This window comes from Montipora foliosa, chromosome 13 (genome assembly GCF_036669935.1).
Source record: "Montipora foliosa isolate CH-2021 chromosome 13, ASM3666993v2, whole genome shotgun sequence".
NCBI lineage: Eukaryota > Metazoa > Cnidaria > Anthozoa > Scleractinia > Acroporidae > Montipora > Montipora foliosa.
Window position 1 is genome coordinate 26,970,323 of NC_090881.1, and position 19,202 is coordinate 26,989,524.

Sequence of the window (19,202 nt, forward strand, 5' to 3'; positions counted from 1 at the left end):
GTTGCTGTCTTAAGACTTACCATTGTATTAACAATAAAACAAAGCAAATAGCCCCTTATTCCTGTTCTATGAAATACATCCACAATTGGCTGAATTTTGCACTTTGTGCTGTAACCTGTGATCAGGCATTCTTTTCGTATTTTTTTGTCTTTGTACTCTTGAAACACTTTCCACACATTTGGCAAGGCCAGATCTTCTACTCAAGGGTCTCTCACCACCAATGTTTCTGTTTTTTGAATGTACATGCAAACTGGATAAAGAGCTTTAGGTCAAGTTGTTGGTTGTTTAGTGTCTAACCCTAGTTTATCATTCATATTAGAAAAAGTATCAAATGTCTCTGTAAATCATTCTTGCCAGCATTGAAGGTGCCGATACAGGTCAAATACATGAGTTGGTGAAGCTGGTGTTGGTTTAGGCAATGGCTCCTCCTTATAGAACTCTTCGCAATCGAAGTGAGCTGCTTGTGTCTCAAACTCCTCAGAGAAAAATGCCATAATATCTGGTTCCTGTGATTGAGACTTGATGGTCTTAAAGGCACTTCTTGCTTTCGCATGTGTGCACTCTGCAAGTACATGTTTATCGTCAACATCAAGAGGGACCAAATCAGAGTAAATGCGACTACCCTTCTTTACGTTCACAGCTTGGGCAACTTTTTCTCCAAGGTTTGTTCTGACAATTTCAGACTGTTCAAGCTCTTCAGCTATTGCAGCAGCTGCATCAAATTTCTCCCTTTGAAGAACAGCCAGCTTTCTGCCCATTTGGTTAGTGGAGTTCATAGATGGTTGAGCCAGGCTAAAAAACAAAACAAAACTAGGGTTGTATATGTTTACACTGAAACCACTCACAATGAAGTGCTTTAATGAACAGGAGCCAGTTGTGAGAACAGTATGAGTTTATCCTTGCGAATCCTGTGGCAAGCTTTCTCTCCATGTACTACACCACTTAGATTCTCGCTCCGCACATATTTTTTTTTTAGGTCTTCACCTAATACCATGATACACCAAGTTCTGGCTCTTTTTTCCTCTCTTTTTTCAAACATTCCAACCATCCCATTATACCAGGAACTGAGTAGACCCAGTTAATAGACTAGGTTGTCCAGCTGTCCCGTTTTCCATAATATTTTGAAAGCTCTTATTTTTCAATATCATTATGGCTCACATGATAAATACATGTATGAATGAATTTCATTTGCTTCAGTACATATGATATTAATTAATATGATATCTGAAGTAATTGCCAATTTTGTCTTTGATCAATTTAGTTTTCATAGCACGCATATATTTTTTGGTAATTTTCCATTCTCTCGCAATTTATACACATTTTGCAAGGGCTACATGAAGTAGAGCAGCATGACAAAAGCAGACACATGGTCACAGGCTCTTAGTTTAAATGCAAAATTGGTGGGATTTGTCCGGGAGTGTACCGCATTTAGGGGTTTAGAGGTTGGAATGTTTAGGGATTCTTTCTCATCATATTCTTATGCCCAAATACATATTGGGACAAATTGGATTTCTAGCCTGCAGCAAAAGTTGTGGTGTCAGACACTTGCAGACTGCAGACTAACCATAAATCACAGTTATTGAAAGCTAACAGTTTTAAAATGGGTGTTAAGACTTAAAAAACTGTTTATCAGCACTATTTGAACTGTTCATTAGCATAATTTGTAGGCAGTCTGTCATATGCCTCAAAAAGTTGCAACTTTAGGTTCATGGAACCCGAGACCAACCTAAAACATCTCATGTCAGGTTACAAGCAAAATTCTGGGTTGACATTTTTTTGCTCCAATTCGATTACACAGCTAAGATCCTAAACGAAACAAAATAATATTTTAACCTGTAGTGCCCATTCGGTCGTTCCATTTTTTCATCCGCACCCCCCCCCCCCCCCCCCCCCCCCGCTAAGTATGGCGCGTTTTTTGTTTTTTTCTTCAAAGATGCCAACAAAATTTGGATCCCCAGACATTTTTCAAAGGCGCCGACAACATATCAACCCTTCAGATTTCATTTTTAAAAGGGTGACGACAAATAATTGAGGGTATGGATTTCAGCCATCGGATAAAAAATGGAACGACCCATGGTTAAACATAGTCAACAGAGTACCATTGAACATTCAATTTCAAACGACAACAGTGACTAAAGCTTGCAAAACGCAGCCAATCATTGCTTGATTTTTGTAAAGCAACGATTGCTTACCATGCAAAAGTCTTTTTTTTTTCATCCGGAGGATTTTCTGAGATGTCTGTCGGAATCTTGAATCTGTTTTGCTGAATGATAGGTCGCTTCGTTGTTGACTTCGTCGATTTCTTCTCTGGAGTGAGATCCAATTGAGTACTTTTAAACAGAGCGGTTGGGTATTGGTAAAAGGGCTTTGGAGGCAATCGTATACTCTCAGAATCCATGATAAGAAGGTCTTGATCCTTGACTTAAAAAAAGACAATTCTCTCTTCAGAAAAAAGCCATTTTGAATTTGCCGCAAATTACGACATATTCATGATCATTACACGAGCTACATAGTGTTTGCAGCTTTATCCGCTGACCAAAATGCTTAAATCTCCCCTAGTTCCCCACTGTCCCACAGTGCGGATGAATAAGGATATGGACTAAACTTGTTAAAGTATTTCCTTTCGAAACTGGTTTTAGACATCTGCATTGAATCATGATGTAGTTCGAGTTTCGTACCTGTGACTGCATGACTTTTGCCGATATGCTGCCTTTTTTTGTAACCTGCTAAAACAAATAAAGTTGTATGTATGTATGTATGTATGTATGTTTAAAATTTTACTTTACAACCGGAAGCTGAAAAGAGTCTCCGTGGCGCAATCGGTTAGCGCGTTCGGCTGTTAACCGAAAGGTTGGTGGTTCAAGCCCACCCGGGGACGATTTTATTTCAACTTTTCCCCGAAATCTTACGAGTAGACATATGTAACTTATGCAAGTAAATTATGGGAAGAGATAGATTAGTACGCTGTTTCGACATCCTTTCGTGCTATGCCAGCCGCTCGCTGGATGAATACAGGATTAACAATTATTAATAAAAGGTACGTAACCTTCAGTGTCCTTCAGTAAACTTATATGGTATGGTATGGCATGGTCTTCTCGCAGCCTTTAAGGGCCTACTGACGTATTTTTTGGGGTGCGTTGCTAAGGATGTCATGATTAAGTAATTTGAGAGAATTTGGCATTATTTTGGTCAGTTTCCAACTTTTGTGAACCAATGACCACAAATATGACGACAACATGCCACGCCCATGGTCACGTGACCAATAAAAAGAAAACTCTAAATTTGTCTACGTGCTACACAATTTGGGTATTTAAACAGTAAAAACTATGTGAACATTTAGGTGTTCTCATAGATAGTAATCTCTCGTGGAGATATCACATAGATCACATTTCATTTCATCCAAAATAAGCAAAGGTGTTGGTATTATTGCGAGGCTCAGGCATTTTGTACCTACAAATACTCTTATAAGAATTTATCGATCGTTAATTGAGCCATATATTTCTTATGGTCTTACCGCCTGGGGCCAAGCTGCTAATTGTTATCTGATCAAAGTACTTATTCTGCAAAAAAGAGCTCTCCGTTTAATATACTTCTCTGACTGCAAAGCTCATGCAATTCCTCAGTTTCTAAGCTCCAGCATATTACCTTTGCATTTACTTTTCTTTAAGTATATAGCTATCCTCGTGCATGACGTTGCTAACCATTGCGCTCCCTCCAAAATTACTGATCTTTTCATTCGTTCTGACTTTATACACTCTCATTATACCAGATTTTCAACTGTTGGTAATTTTCACGTATCTAGAACTAATCAACAGTTATTGTCCTTTTCAAGAACTGGGACAAGAATTTGGAACAAAATTCCTCCTAAGCTACGCAAGTTGAGTAAAGCACTTTTTAAGCAAAAATTGCGCAAATTACTCTTAAAGGTTTTAGAGATTGAGGAGGTCTATGTTGATATTAGGGCGATTACTTCTTCTCGTCTTTTTTCTTTACTGATCTAGCTTACTTGTTTATCATTACTGTTTATTGTTGCTCTCACTGTCACAACTATATTGTCAATAATTTCAATTAATTAAAATAATTAATTAATTTTAATTCAATTTTAATAAGTCTTGGTAAATGATTGTGAAAATCAAAATTTATCGTTAATTGTTACCCACCTCGAATAGCTATGCTAACTGTGGGTAACAAATATTGTACAGTTGTTGTTGTTTATCTATTAATAAATTGATTGATTGATTGAATTTGTATTCGTTTTTGCATCCAGCCAAGCATGGTTTTCTTTTTATTTTGAAAAATGTTCTTTTTAGAGAGATTAACGATACTGAAATACCCATACTAACATTTTCAAAAAAGATGATTTGAAAAAACCAATGCTTAGCTATATTCTGTATTTGGAGGTGAAACGAGCCACATCAAAAAAAATAATAATTCAATTTAAAGACCGCCGGAAATTTAGCTTTTTCTCAAACCGGAAGTCAGTTTGTTTGCGCATGAGCAGTTGATCTGAGGACGAGCGCGAGGAAAAACCTTCGATGCAAACAACAATTAGGAAATTGTTATCAAATTTTCCAACGTCGGGTGAGTGGGTTTTCTGGTCAGCTCACGATATAATGACGTCAGTCACGGGAGTAACATTTCACTTCCTTAGCAACGCGCGAAAAATCCGTCCTTGTGCCCTTAACTTCAAATGTTATCATAGAGTGCAGGAAACGAGAGAGAACACCCGTATATACGCTACGCGCAAAGCGTGGCGTGAAACAAACGCGCGCGTGAAATCAAATGCGTGTTCACACTGCTGTTCAATGAAGCACGGAGTGAATCAGTGAAAATCGCTTCTGAATGCCTATTCAGTAAGGAATATATCTGAAGAATTAGACAATGAAGAGTTATAAACTAACTTAAAAGAACATTTGACCAGGAGTCTAGTTTCTCTAAGGGCTTCTGTCTGTCATAGAAGCATGACATATGCCTAATTAAAGGATGATTCTTGATGGTCCTTATCTTATGTAAATTGAGTTCTGAATGTTAATATGTATTATATGGATTTTTAGCGTCGGTATCGTGTATCATTTTAACAATTTCTTGCTTGCGAACATAAACACAGTAGCCAGATCTCTGTTATCTCTTCGTAGAAAACGCAACAAAATATTGTGTATGCACTTGTTGGTAGCTGTACATGTACCGCGGTACATGTAACGTTGGCATTCCGTCGCACACCTTTGTTGACATTCTCTAACAAGCTAACAACGAGTTCGTTGCTAAACAATAATGGCGAAGAGTTTAGTGGTGTTCCTGTTTTTTGCTGTTACTGGTAAGTCTCAGTATCCAGCTCTGTTCACAAGTTCCGAGTCAAAACTGCAATAGCACTTACTCAATCTCGGTAGGTGGATGTGTTTCAGTGAAATGTATCTTACGGAGTTGTTAACTTTAAGATCGAGAGTAAATAGTTCTCACAAGGGTGAATAATGTATGGTTAGGGTTATTCCCAGGGCTACAGCCTTTGGAAAAAATAACTTATGAATCTACAGCTACTTCTTTTGAGCTCTGTGCTGTTGAACCGAACTTCAGAAGACTTTCACGGCGGTCGTATTCTTGTCAACATAGGTCAACATACGTACATCATGATCACAAATAAAAGCCCAAGTTTATGATGATTTTCGGCGGGCCAAAGGCTTGACCTCATATTTCTTTGCTTGACCTCATATTTCTTTGCTTGTTTCAGGCTTTGCAGCACAATCTTCCGCACTATTCTCAGGTAAGACAAAAGAGAAATAAAAAACGATAAAGAAACGAAACCTTAGTTGAGTAAGCTGTAGGCTGTTTTTTCGCAGACAGCACCGTTTCCTATGGCCGAAACCCAATACTTTCTTTTGTTACATGTTTAGAGAACAAGACTGTATCAATATGGTCAATCAGTGGCACTAATTCTCATTACAATCCTTGCTTCAATTTCTGGTTTAAGCCCATTGATTGTAGTTCTTCGGAGTTATCTCGAGAGATGATTGGAAAAGAAACGGTGATTGATGGACATCTTTTATTTTACCAATCACATGAAGTTTTTCGTTTTGTAGGTAACTTGTGCTTGGGACAATCCGTGTGATTATTTTTATATTTAATTTTTCAAAACATTAAATTTCACGGAAAAGCTGTAGTAGTTGCATAATAGTTTCACCTGTCCGGACGTAAGGTTGTCGTTGCTTTTACTCTGCTGGACAAATTTGTTTAGTATTGAATATCTCTCTACCAACAGAAACAGTTCATTACAGTCGTAGAAAGTCTGAACTTAATTTCTCTGGGTAGATCTATATACCCTTTATGTTTCGCATAATAGTTAAATTTATCTTGCTTGCATAGACTTAAGAGCAAGATCTTTCAGAATTTAGCCTCAAAATTTAGTGAATAGAATCTATTTTTATTTTTTTGTTTCATAGTATTGGAGTTATAGGCTTTTGGTAATGGGCTCCAGTCCTGTCTCTTGTTAGCTCTTGTTATTATAAAACAGGCCGTAACAAACTAATGTACGTTTCTCGATAACCCTGAAGCCTTTCCAGCGCATTTCGGGTGGCATAAGTCCTTTTTTAGCTTGAGACGTAGCTTGAGAAGCATTAAATTTTGCCTTTTTCTAGTATGGGTGAAATGAACAAACATCATCTTTTGCGAACAAAGTTGTATTTTCACAAATGGCTATTCGAGCCCTGATAGTTCGCGGGACTTACCGATAAACGCTCGCGACTTGATAAAAACGCACATATAGAGAGTACGCTCAATTCATTGGGAATAAAACGATATAATTTCTTGCAAAGATTAAAAAATAATTATACTGAACGATTCCACAGAAAAATGCTTCCTCAGTACCTCTCTTGATTTCAATTGTCTCTCTTGAGGATTTCCGATTTATATTTCCGTAAAAATATTGGTTGGATGTCGATTACGTATGTAACGTGTAATGTAACTGAAGTGAATCACTTCTCTACCACCCTTAACAATGAGACGTGACTTGAGTGTTTTCTAATTTTGGTAGCATGGTCAAGATGTAACACTGAGCTGGGGATGCAAAGCTATTGGATACGCAATGCTGATATCACAGCGTCGTCCATTCTTGATTCATTTCATGACCCCGGAAACGCCCGTCTCCATGGGAAAGGGGCTTGGATGCCACTTGTTCAAGATAACAAGCAATTTTTGCAGATTGATTTCAAGGACGAGGCTAATGTGTCTGCTGTCGCTCTTCAAGGTCATCCTAACTATGACGATTGGATCACGAAATTTGCGCTTTCATTCAGCTTCGATGGCAAGGCATGGGACGATTTTCATGAGGTAAGAACAAGAGAAGATAGCAGCTTCCTTAAAACGTTTAACTATTACGGAAAGCCACTGGCTCAGACAGAGATTATAATGATTTAAAGTCTTGAAGGGAACGCTTTTAGGCCTTTGATCAAAACTGATTTCTTTATCAGAATGATACTGGATGAATTTGTATTTCAGCTTTGCGATGTATCTAGATTCGGAAGGGAAGGGAGAAACGGCGGGAGAACGAGGAGGTCGCGCGAGGAGGTCGCGCGAGGAAGACGGGAGGGGAACTCGCGCGACCTCCTCGTTCTCTCGCCGTTACTCATTTCCCTTCCCCTTCTCACCAAAAAGTTAAACACGCTCCGTAAACATGGTTAAAATTCGAAACATTTGTAGAACAGTGTGGTAGAGGCGCTGGTTTTGCATCCTATTTAGCCTCACACGCAGACCGGCGGTTCCTAGAGCTTCGTCACGCGTACTTCCCCCACGAAGCCCTAAGAACCTCTGCGTGGGATGCTACATCCTGCTGAGACAATTCCAAAAATCAATCTTTTAAAACTTAGGTTATGCATCGCATTTGAAAGTTGAATTTTCTGTTCGTTAAATAAAAGAATTTTTAGCCTTCAGTCCTTCTCCCGATTTGCCTGCATCTGAAATCGTGTTCACGCTTTGGTCGGTTTGAACCTCCCATGAATATTTGTTCAAAAAGTAAAACTGAATGACAAAAACCCGGTTAAGTTCATCTGGTTAGATTTACTGAGTCAACCGATTTAGTTGGTGTAAGGCGGAGTGAGTCTTCCCGCTTCAGTCATTCTTTTTATTATAACATGATGTGTGTGCATTTTCGGCTGGCGCTTATTCCGTGTGCTTAGAAGAAGTAGGAAGACACCTCTTCCTTAAAACTATGTTTTCCTTTCTTTTGACCGCACTGATTTCGTCAAAAAATCTCTTCTTTAAGGTTTTTAACGGAAGCTACAACAAAGACGAGGTCAAAACTGTTTATCTACCCGAGTTAAAGAAGTTGAGGTTTTTACGTATAAAACCAACCGAGTGGCACGGTGGGATTGCGCTAAGAATGGAAATTTATGGTTGTATGAAAGGTTAGTTTTCTTCTTCACGAAATATTTGGGTTCGTTTTGGTCTATTGAGGCCAATTCTTTGTCACGCGGCTTAAATATTAAAATGGCTGATTAGTGTCTACAAAGGACGCTTAATATTTGTATGGGAAAAGTGATTGTCGCAGTGAGAAAGCAATTGATACCGCTGATCTCTACGAATATTTTCAGGAAGATCTGAGTACCTTCCGATTTAGTACTGAAAATGGAGGAACATATTGTGGTCATTCGGTAGTTCCCTTCTCTGAGGTCTATGCTTACTGCAGAGAGGGTGGTTTCTGGTCTGTGCTCCGGAACAAACCGGTGCAGGTAGTAAGGGGCAGTAATACGTTTCCCATAACTTTGCGTTTGGCTTTTTGCTGTCTTTTAAGATCCTTTTTACTAAAAAGTAATGGCACAACAGTCAAGTTCACATGCATTGGGAACTCGTTATCGTTTGCGAGTGGTGCACCGGGAACGACTCCCCTTTTTCGAACCCAAAAAAGGTTGACTAAAGAGGGAAGAATGGGTGAGTGCAAAAGATCTGGTCCTTCTCTAGTGGTCCTGAAATGTCCAAAAGCTCATGTGAAGTTAAAAGGTAGTTTTAGCTTCAATTTTTTTTTGTTGAACGATGCTGACTGCTTGGGTCATGGACAAAAGGTTTCAACGCATCATCAGGATTTGATTCAACCAAAGTTGTATTCAGTCCCGGACAACGGCCGTGGTTGTTAATATGGATACGGACATGGATACGTCATTGACCCACCGATTAGTGCGCACGCTCATTTCCAACAATGTTGAAAGGGGTACGGGTTGCAAATGGTCTCAACATCGCTGTTCAAAAAAATCGAACGGGTGTTTTACAATGACTGCAAAATCCTCGCACGCTCATTGGCTAATTTTATTGTCAATAAGCGGACAGACACATAAATTTATAATTTATGCGATAATGACGCGATATTGCTCACGTCAGATTGAAGTTTCTCGCATTTTTGTCCCGCGTTCTTCTCGTGTTTTGACTTAATTTTGATCACTCTGCCTTATTTTGTTATTGTAAAAAACAAATTGATGTCAGTTTTTCATGCGTATGTCCTGTTATTGATCTGCTGTCGCCTCGTGGATCCACAGCTTCTTTGACAATGTTATGACGAAATTCATTGTCAATAACAGGACAGACGCATGAAAAACTGACATCAATTTGTTAATTGAAGCAATGGTGAAGCCACTTGCCAGGGTCTTTAAGATTTTTCAGTCGTAGCCTGTGTTCTGATTCGTCAGGAAATCATATTCGACTTTCAGCTCCTAACGTTTTTTAAAAGAATTGCTTTATTTTCCCTTAGAATATTCAAGATGTGGATATCGTCCCGAAACGCACTCCCGCCAAAGGCGTATCGTCGGCGGCAAAATTGCGCAGCCAAACTCATGGCCGTGGCAAGTGGAATTTGCTGAAAAAGGCAACAACGTACACTCTTGTGGCGGCTCAATTATCCACCCACGGTGGATTCTAACAGCAGGACATTGTGCAGATCCATATTATAACTCCGCTCCTAAAGAAATACGACTTGGAGAACATGACCGAGTTGTTCTAGAAGGGTACGAGGAGGTTCTTGATGGGGACAGGTTCTATATACACCCAGGATTTAAACATGATCGACCGAGTTATGTTAGCCCAGGAGACTATGACATTGCACTTTACCATCTGAAGCGACCGGCGACTTTTCACAGTCGGGTGAGCCCGGTTTGTATGCCTGACGAGGACTCGACCTTACCCGAAGATGTTGGTCGGGTCTGCGTCGTAACCGGTTGGGGCCATACTGTAGAATACGGGAATTTTTCTGAAGTTCTACAAGAAAATCAAGTACCGATAGTATCACGCGCGGAGTGCAATAAGAACGATTCCTATGACGGGTACATAACTGAGAACTTCATGTGCGCAGGATTTGAAGGAGGAGGAAAGGACGCTTGTCAAGGTGATAGTGGTGGTCCATTGGTTTGTCAAGATGACGGTGGGAAGTGGGTGCTCGCGGGAGTTGTGACGTGGGGTATTGGATGTGCAAGGCCCCACAAGTATGGAGTGTATGCAGATGTACGAAGATTGCTTCCATTCGTAGAAAGCACCATGTTTGGTAAGAAAAGATTCTTTTTGTTTTTATTTCGTTGCTGAGAAATCTTAGATAATTGTTACCCAAATTCCACAGCAGTCTTTAACATGCCAATTGGTTTTAATTTAATTCGCTGCTGGTTTTTTTGTCATTTTTATTCAAACAGGTTACCCAGAATGCGGCGTACGGCCGGAGTCTTCTCAGATTGCACGCATCGTTGGTGGACGGGAGGCTCAACCCAACTCCTGGCCTTGGCAAGTCGATATTCTCCGTAACGGCACTGCTCACTTGTGTGGAGGATCTCTGATTGCTCCTTCCTGGATTGTGACATCAGCACATTGCTTTTATCTTTACAATAATCCAAGCCAATGGCAGGTGAGGGTTGGCGAACACAATGAATCTATATACGAAGGCTTTGAAGAAAGGATTGATATTGAAAATATAACTGTTCATCCTGGGTTTAGATTGGGCAGTTACAGTAATCCTGGTGATTATGACATTGCGATCATTAAACTCAAAAGACCAGCGGTGTTCCACAAGCGAGTGCACTCCATATGTCTCCCGGATATGGAAACCAGTTTTCCAGCCGGAAAATCCTGTTTTACCACTGGATGGGGAAGGCAAAACGAGAGTGCTGCCGAGTATTCTGATGTTCTCCGCGAAGTCGAGGTGAATCTTGTATCAAAAGAAGTCTGTAACAGCAATAGTTCATACCAGGGCATCATAAATGAACGATATCTGTGCGCAGGTTTCCAAGAAGGCGGTAGGGACGCGTGTTTTGGTGACAGTAGTGCGCCACTTGCGTGTCAGATTGAAAACGGTAGCTACGTCTTGACGGGCGTGGTGAGCTGGGGTGTAGGGTGTGCTAGAGAAAACAACTATGGAGTATACCTGGATGTACGGTTTATGCTGCCATTCATTGAGAGCACCCTGTACGGTAAGATTTATGCCAGTAACATTTTTATTAAAGCCTTTAAGCCATTTTTTGTCTTAAAAACGTCAACATACATATTACCAGGAGACTGCAACTCCGATACTTGGTCTATGTAACGGCATTTTCACAGATCAAGCTATTTTTAGACGAGTTGTTGAAAAAGATTTGGCTTGCAGGAGCAACCTTTCTCAATCCCGTGGGTCAGTAATAATTTCTCATGCAAGACTTTAGATTGGCTGGAAAGGTCTGGTTTCGTCGAAAAATCAATCTAAAAATAACTCGGTCTTTAAAAGCGCCGTTTCCAAGTACAATGAAGTTGTACTCTCCCAGTAATGGACTCCTCATTTTACTTTACTCCTCAGACTACTCCAATACTAGTGACTGGCCATGCGGCGTCATTGCACTACCTTTGGAAGCCCCTCCCATTAGGTGATGGAAGAAACTAGAGATGTTAAGCATGACTTTTATGCCAAACGGCAAACGTCGGAGTGAAATTAGGGTTTTGCCAAAAATATAAGAACCCTGCTTGATATTAGGACGTTTCTGTCCTGTTAACTCCAGATATCCAGCAACTTCTCAAAGGAACGAGACAAGTTAAAATGAGATAATTTTCACGCTTTTATGACAAGCAGGAGCCTGCCGTTTCCCGTTTGGTGTTGGACGTAAACGTCATGCATAACCTTTCCACTGTCTTCCATGACACTGCAGACAAAGTAAAGAAGAAAGACCTAAGAATTTTAAAGCGTCCTTATTTGATTATTTTGACCTTATTTTCTTCTACTCGGAATAGTGTCAATGATATCTTGTCTTGAATTAATTATTGTTCGTCAGAACGGCCAAAATTCGATTCTCAAGTGATTTCTGTTAGTTTACTCCCACAAGCAATAATCATTTTTTTTAAACGCCTTTCCCAACATTCAAAATCTGTGCAACGAAATTGGAGCTGCGATATTTTAAACCTGAGCAAGTGGAGAAATCACAAGAGAAGACATAACCTGATAGCCTGTTCAAAGGGTGCACAAGACGTGGCTGCGAAAGGTGATTTGTCTCTTGAGCTCCGTTCCAAGTAGCGCCCTTTGCTCCCTCGTACCCAGGCATCTCAAAGGTGGAAAGGGGCGAAAGAGCAAAACGAAAATGACCCTCCCTTCCCTCCCCTTGCACTACGCTTGTAAAGTAGGCTTTCTCTTAATCCAATAAGCCATTTCCGAGTTCATGTCTGCCTCCTCTTCAAAGTGCGAATTTTTTTGTGATGGTAATTACTTCTATTTTACATATGAATGATTTTTTGTAGGTTATCCTTCTTGTGGATTGCGCCCAGTCCCTTCGCCTACATCACGCATTGTTGGTGGACGCGAAGGTATTCCCAACTCCTGGCCTTGGCAAGTCGATCTTCTCCTTAACGGCACTGCTCACTTATGTGGAGGATCTCTTATTGCTCCTTCATGGATTGTGACATCAGCACATTGCTTTTATCGTTACAATAATCCAAGCCAATGGCAGGTGAGGGTTGGCGAACACAATGAATCGATATACGAAGGCTTTGAAGAAATGATTGATATTGAGAATGTTACGGCTCATCCTGGATTTACAGTGGGCAGTTACTATGACCCTGGTGATTATGACATTGCGATCATTAAGCTCAAAAGACCAGCGGTGTTCCACAAACGAGTACACTCCATATGTCTCCCGGATATGGAAACCAGTTTTCCAGCCGGAAAATCCTGTTTTACCACTGGATGGGGCAAGCAAAATGAGACTGCTGCCGAGTATTCTCAGGTTCTGCGCGAAGTCGAGGTGAATCTGGTATCAAGACAAGTCTGCAACAGTAATATTTCATACCAGGGCTTCATAAATGAACGATACCTGTGCGCAGGTTTTCAGGAGGGTGGTAGAGACGCTTGTTTTGGTGACAGTGGTGGGCCACTGGCTTGTCAGTTAGAAAACGGTAGTTACGTTTTGACAGGCGTGGTGAGTTGGGGAGAGGGATGCGCGCGAGCTAACAAATATGGAGTATACCTGGATGTACGGTTTATGCTGCCCTTCATTGAGAACACTATTTACGGTAAGCTTTATTTGTAAATCAATTGTTAGTACAACTGCCACCGTTGACGCGCTAAGAACTGAGCCGCCCCATCGTAAATTAGTCTGCTTTATAAGGAATGTAAAACTGATAACAGCTCCCCAGATTCACTAATTCACTAATTCTCCCCATATTGACTAATAATTACAAGGGAATAACAGGCATCTACACAGTGGTCGTTATGGGAAAGTAGGGATAAGACTTTTTTGTGGTGTAAACGTCTACAAAGATGCGACTATAATAGAGCTCTGGTAGATCCCAAAACGACCGGACCTTACTTGTGAAATGCATGTATGATATAGCAATTAGTTAAAGAGAATTTTGCATCCAAATTAGAAAAATGGTAATTCGTGGATTCGGAATACTTACTAGGTTGACAGTTCAAATGTATCAAGATATACAGAACCATGCGCATGACCTGACGACATTAATGAATTTTCATGTGCTACACCTTGTTAAGAAAATATTTAAGGAATAGCTCATATGTTCTTGTTGATCTTGTAGGTCATCCAAAGTGTGGAATTAGATTTTCGTCTCCATCCACATCTCTAACGCGCAGCCCAGGTGAGGCCCATCCTTATTCTTGGCCTTGGCAAGTTGAAGTGTTATTCCGAAACAAGCATGCATGTAGCGGTGCCTTGATCGATAGTAACTGGGTAATAACATCAGCTGCGTGTGTTAACAACAGTGAAATACCTGCTTACTGGTCAGTTCGCCTTGGAGAACACAGAAGAACGCTGTTTGAAGGATATGAAGAAACCATTAAGGTTAACGATGTTGTTGTTGATCCTGAAGGTCATGTTGCGTTATTGAAGATGGAGAGAGTTGGTGTACTGCATCAGCGTGTTACCACTGTATGTTTACCGTCTCAAGAGACCACTTTTCCAGTAAATGAATCCGAATGTTATGTAACCAGCTGGACATTTAGTGAACAGCAGGGAAATCTCTCTGATGTGTTAATCCAATCACAAGTCGAATTAGCCTCCGTGGAAGTTTGTAACGCATCGTATGGAGGGGCTATAACCATGTATGAGGGTTGTGTTAACTCGTCTTTGGCCTCCCCCGTTTGCTCTGTTGAAAAAGGCGCGCCATTGGTTTGCCCAGGAAATAATGGACAGTTTCTTCTCGCTGGAGTAGTGTCTTACGAGGACTGGTGCTCTAATCCGGGAAAATTTGGGGTCTTTGTTCATATTAAAACTATGCTTTCGTTTATTTATAAAACCACAATGTAGTTGTCCCAGTAGTTTCCAATAGTAGTTTCCAAGTATTTCAAAACAGAATTCCCGCCACGACTGCGACTATTTTAGAAGTGGCCGAAGGTCGTCATTTTCCGGGCGTTAATTGTGAGTTGCTAGGGGCTCGTTTCTCGAAAGTCCCGAAACTTTTCGGGTCTGTATCTTGAGAACAGAGAGGTTTTAAGTCGTCAAACTTCACAATTATTTTGCTTTTAAGTCATCTTGAAAACAGGTTAAAGACCAGCCTATCAAAACAAGCAAATTGCGATTTCGTTACAAATGTCTTCAGTACGGTCCCGAACATTTTCGGGACTTTCGGAAAACGGGCCATAGATTAGTATCATAGTTTTAGTTGGTGTGTTCTCTTCTTTTCATAATTCTCCGAGTAATTTCGTTGTTAAGAGTCGTACGGCGATAATCATATTAAAACTGCTGAAAAGACACTTTAAGTGCAGTAAGGTCTGCTTTAGCCGCAGTAAGGTTCCAATGCATTGTAAAGGTTAGTATTTAGTAAGGTTAGTTATTTGTGGTCTAAATTAGGAAACGTTAAGTTCTTAGGCTGGTTCGCACAGTGACATACGCAATGAATAGCGCAAGCACTGACGAAACTTAAGCATGAAGGCCAGTGATTGCCGCCATGGTTTGTCTAGTTCTACCTGCTGAATGAGTTCCGCCATGATTGTTTGTTCCTCAGTTTAATCCAACTATGTTGACTCTCCTGATAATATTTCCTCGTTAGAATTAGGGTTCTTTGCCTCCTGCTATTGTGGCTGCGAAACTTATCGACGCAAAGTTCGCAATGGCCTGGTTCATGGTCTCTGCTATCTCGCGGGAACTCCATGCCTCCGGTCATATTTCCGGTCATGCTGAAAAAGGAATCTAACCCTGAAAAAAAATCTCTCTTCGACGCATGTAGCCTGCAATCAGGCGTTCTTTTCTTTACAGAGGACACGAAAAGTACTTCGATGCATGTAAACTATGGAAGAGTTCTTCCAAAAAAATCAAAATCACGATTCATAGAAAGATGTCCTGTTCTTACGGTGAAAACACATGGTCCGGCACTCGTACTTCTTACGAGCACTTCCATTTTACAAGCAAAAATGGAGGCTGCTGGGCCTTACATTGTAGGCAGTGGGGCCAAATTCAAACGGTTACGTACCAAAAAAGACGTATACAAACATGGACCCCAGGTCCATGGACCACCCCTCTGGACCTGATCCATGGACCCCTTCATGGACCCGGCATCTACTGTAACTCACTGCAGGGATGGCCGACACTCCTAACCCGTTGCATGCACAACTTGTCCCCAGTAATACTGGTATTCATTTTACCCACCACGAATGTATGGAAAGCTGAGTGAACTTTTGAACGCACGAGCTGGGATTCGAAACCTGGAATGCAGTCCGCGAGCGATACCCACTACACTACGCGCGCGAGAGAACAACAGCCCTATATTCCTGTCACGGCGTTTCACAGACCGCGATATAATTTTGGATTGATTTCCCGCTGATGTGACTCCTGCAGGAGCCCGATGACCAATCACAAGAAACTAACTTGACGTCAGCGTCACCGAACAATAATGTTAGCATAAGTGAAGTTTTGGGTTGTTTCAGCTATGGTGAAACAGTGAACAGCAACTATCTATAACCTGCAACCTGCAACCTTCAGTTTATACCCTCCATGGATTTTCAGCAAGTTTTACGCCGTTCGTCTGTACTCGTGCAACAGTAAGACAACCAACCGATTAGGACACTACCAGAGAAGACGTTCAGTTTTTAATTTTTCTCGCTGAATTAGTACTGAAATAAAAATATTTGTTCATCAGATTTGTTTTCATAAGGATATTAATTTCTACCGATCAGCTCCTCGCTCCTTAAAAGGAGAGAAAATTAAAAAGATATCCAGAATTTTACTGCTTCCGTGTGAATGTTAAAAAGCATATTAAATCAACTGTTATCTATACATTTGTTTTGGCACTGATAAGGAAAATCCGTTTACAACTAATTAGAACATTTCGTCTTAAATGGTCAATTTCTTCGTTCCCATTACCTACATATATGTTTCATAAGTGAGTAATGTTGTGAGGAGAAGTTAGATGGGGGTCACTCTCTGGGATTAGTTTGATTGAGAAATGAAAAAAGACCAAAACATACCGACATTGACCACCGACATTAGTAAGTGTCAGAGCGAATTTCAATAGAGTGTCTTAAAACCAAAACATTACTTTGGCCAATCAAAAAGGACGGAGACAATCCAGTGAACCAATCAAAACTTGAAGTAATTACACGTAGCCGACACAAAGCGCGGGAAAATATTTACGCGCGAGCCACGATTGGTTTTGGAGTCACTTCTGATTGGTTGAAAAAGTGGCGCAAGAACTTTGAGCCAATCACTGAGTGACACATAACACAGCTATCTTCAGGAGCCAAATTTCAATTCAAGAAATAGTTAACGGTGAGGTAAACAATTCTCAAAACAAATATGGAAGAGCAATACCCGGGAGAAGACAGTAAAAAAAAAAACCTTGCTCGAACTGTAAGCAAGTGGCTAAAAAAGTAATTTCTTTGCGAGAAAAAAAAAACTTGAACAAGTGCCACGACGTAAGAAGAAGAGTTCACAGCTCACTTGGCGTTTTATCGTAAATTTTAAGCCACGCCTAGCAATTTTTAAAAGATTCACCAAAATACCTATATTCATTGGCACTACAGTGGAACCTCGATTAAACGAAGTAAAGGGACTATGGAACTTAGTTCGTTATATCGAGGTTTCGTTAAATCGAAAACCTCGTTATAACGAATTTTTAGAACAACAGAAATGTTCGTTATATCGAGGAAGAGTTATATATTTTTTGAAACGTTGTTAACGTTACGTTGTTCACAGGACTGAATTGCGAGTTGTTAAAATCTGTGGCTACAATAGGCCATTTTCGATATATTAAAATTAAAGGGGCTAGGTCACGCTATTTTAGGTAATTTTGTTCAATTTTGTTAATTATGAGCTCTAAACGTCAAATTGGCAGAGCAAAATCACGGCCACATAACTACTGAGAATGATTTTCCAGCTGTGTAAATGACATTTTGATATAAACTGATATAAATTTGAAAAAATGTGGGCCGACGTTTTTCAAATTTACCGAAATCAATCCATTTCAATCCTCTCCAGTTTTGTCCATCCATGTCCCTTCTTGGCTTCCCGGTGTTTTGTTAGAGTTCTTCTATAGTTTTGAACAATTATTTTGATATTTTAGTTAACTCTACGACCATTCGATCAGTGCAACAATTGCCTAAAATTGCGTGACCTAACCCCTTTAAGCTTGAAAGAGAAGTTCAGAGGACAAAGACAAAAGAAAGAGGCCTGATATGTTACTATTTTTTAAATTCATTGCAACCTGTTTCTATTGTTTTTGTCCTCTCTGCCACTCTATTAAGCTGAATATCAATATTTCGAAAATGGCCTATTCTCAGTGCACAGAGCTGAGTCATGTGAACTGAGCAGTAACATATGATAGTCATGGCTTCCTCAGGATACGAGTTCCAGTCTGCTTATATAACAGAATTTAAACAATCGAAAACTACTTTAGTTGCTAGATAAAACGCGGGATATGTAGATTTCTTACAATGTTACGATTTTCATCGTTGTTGGTCTGTTTTGTAATCATCATCATTGTGTTTTGATATTGATTCGTTCTATCGAGGTAGATTTTACATTTGGGCCCTCAAAACGAGGATTTCCTTATATGGAGGTTCGTTATATGCCCTGCTGGAGGCCCTCAGTTTGTGCGTTTGTCAAAGTAATTCGATTCCAAACTTTGACCATTTAGGTGTCTAGTGTTTAGTGCCTTCATCAGACCCCAAGACAAGTCTCGAAAGGTTGGGTCTTTAGGAATTGAAACTTTTAAAGCTACACGTTCATAATTCTCCTAACCAGTGTAACACCAAACTGTGTCTGATTGTCCATCTGGTTGTAGTATGAACCTTGAGTTACGTTATACATATAACTTCGTGAAAATATCATGGTTTCAAAGACCTAGCCATCCTGCGAGAAGGCTCAATCTTCAAGTGTGACCTCTGTCCACCCTGTTCACTCGCTCTCCACTGCGAAGAGAGAGCCTCACTGTTCGCGGGCTAAGACCTACTGTAACAAGTGAGTCGAACGCTCCTGTGGACAAATTTCACAGTTTATTGCTAATGGTGCATAGTATCACTTCCAAAACTGAAACAGTTTCTGCAAACTTAAATCTTGAGCTACAGCGCATGGCGGCAACCACTAAATCAACGAATAAATTTTATTATTCTGCTCTCACATGAAATTAAATGCCGATTGCAGCGAAATGATCGAATGCTACAGCTGCAGGGGTACGACTTCACAAAATAAAAAACCCTAAAACCCTGCCTTGTAAACACGTCGATGAAAAAAAGAAGAAATGTGTGAGTGCTAGGGTTACCCTATCTGCTTGTAAACAGG

General features: G+C 40.3%; 2 protein-coding genes and 1 non-coding gene across 4 annotated transcripts in view; 2 read left to right on the top strand and 1 right to left on the bottom strand.

Moving 5' to 3' along the window:
- LOC137984127 (protein phosphatase 1 regulatory subunit 35-like) overlaps nucleotides 1–2,471 on the bottom strand; it is a 3,306-nt gene extending 835 nt beyond the window's left edge. Inside the window, exons 1-2 of the mRNA XM_068831341.1 lie at nucleotides 2,193–2,471; nucleotides 1–792 (exon numbers count right to left, since the gene is read on the bottom strand). The exon at nucleotides 1–792 is cut by the window's left edge and continues 835 nt beyond it. Of these exons, the coding sequence (XP_068687442.1) occupies nucleotides 345–792; nucleotides 2,193–2,398 (654 nt within the window). The 5' untranslated portion in view covers nucleotides 2,399–2,471 and the 3' untranslated portion in view covers nucleotides 1–344. The remainder of the gene's footprint in view (nucleotides 793–2,192) is intronic.
- A 333-nt stretch (nucleotides 2,472–2,804) lies between these two features.
- Trnan-guu (transfer RNA asparagine (anticodon GUU)) lies at nucleotides 2,805–2,878 on the top strand. Its single transcript has one exon. It is a non-coding gene; the product is annotated as a tRNA-Asn (tRNA).
- A 2,176-nt stretch (nucleotides 2,879–5,054) lies between these two features.
- LOC137982984 (transmembrane protease serine 9-like) lies at nucleotides 5,055–16,564 on the top strand. 2 transcript variants are annotated; one of them, XM_068830146.1, is made up of 8 exons: nucleotides 5,055–5,383; nucleotides 5,726–5,758; nucleotides 7,025–7,320; nucleotides 8,252–8,393; nucleotides 9,728–10,513; nucleotides 10,656–11,426; nucleotides 12,715–13,485; nucleotides 14,008–16,564. In XM_068830146.1, the coding sequence occupies exons 3-8, from the start codon at nucleotides 7,054–7,056 to the stop codon at nucleotides 14,733–14,735; spliced, it is 3,465 nt and encodes a 1,154-aa protein (XP_068686247.1). In that variant the 5' UTR covers nucleotides 5,055–5,383; nucleotides 5,726–5,758; nucleotides 7,025–7,053; the 3' UTR covers nucleotides 14,736–16,564. The 2 variants fall into 2 exon arrangements, with proteins under 2 accessions (XP_068686247.1, XP_068686246.1); XM_068830145.1 differs by having other exon boundaries at nucleotides 5,055–5,314.
- Nucleotides 16,565–19,202: the final 2,638 nt, after the last annotated feature.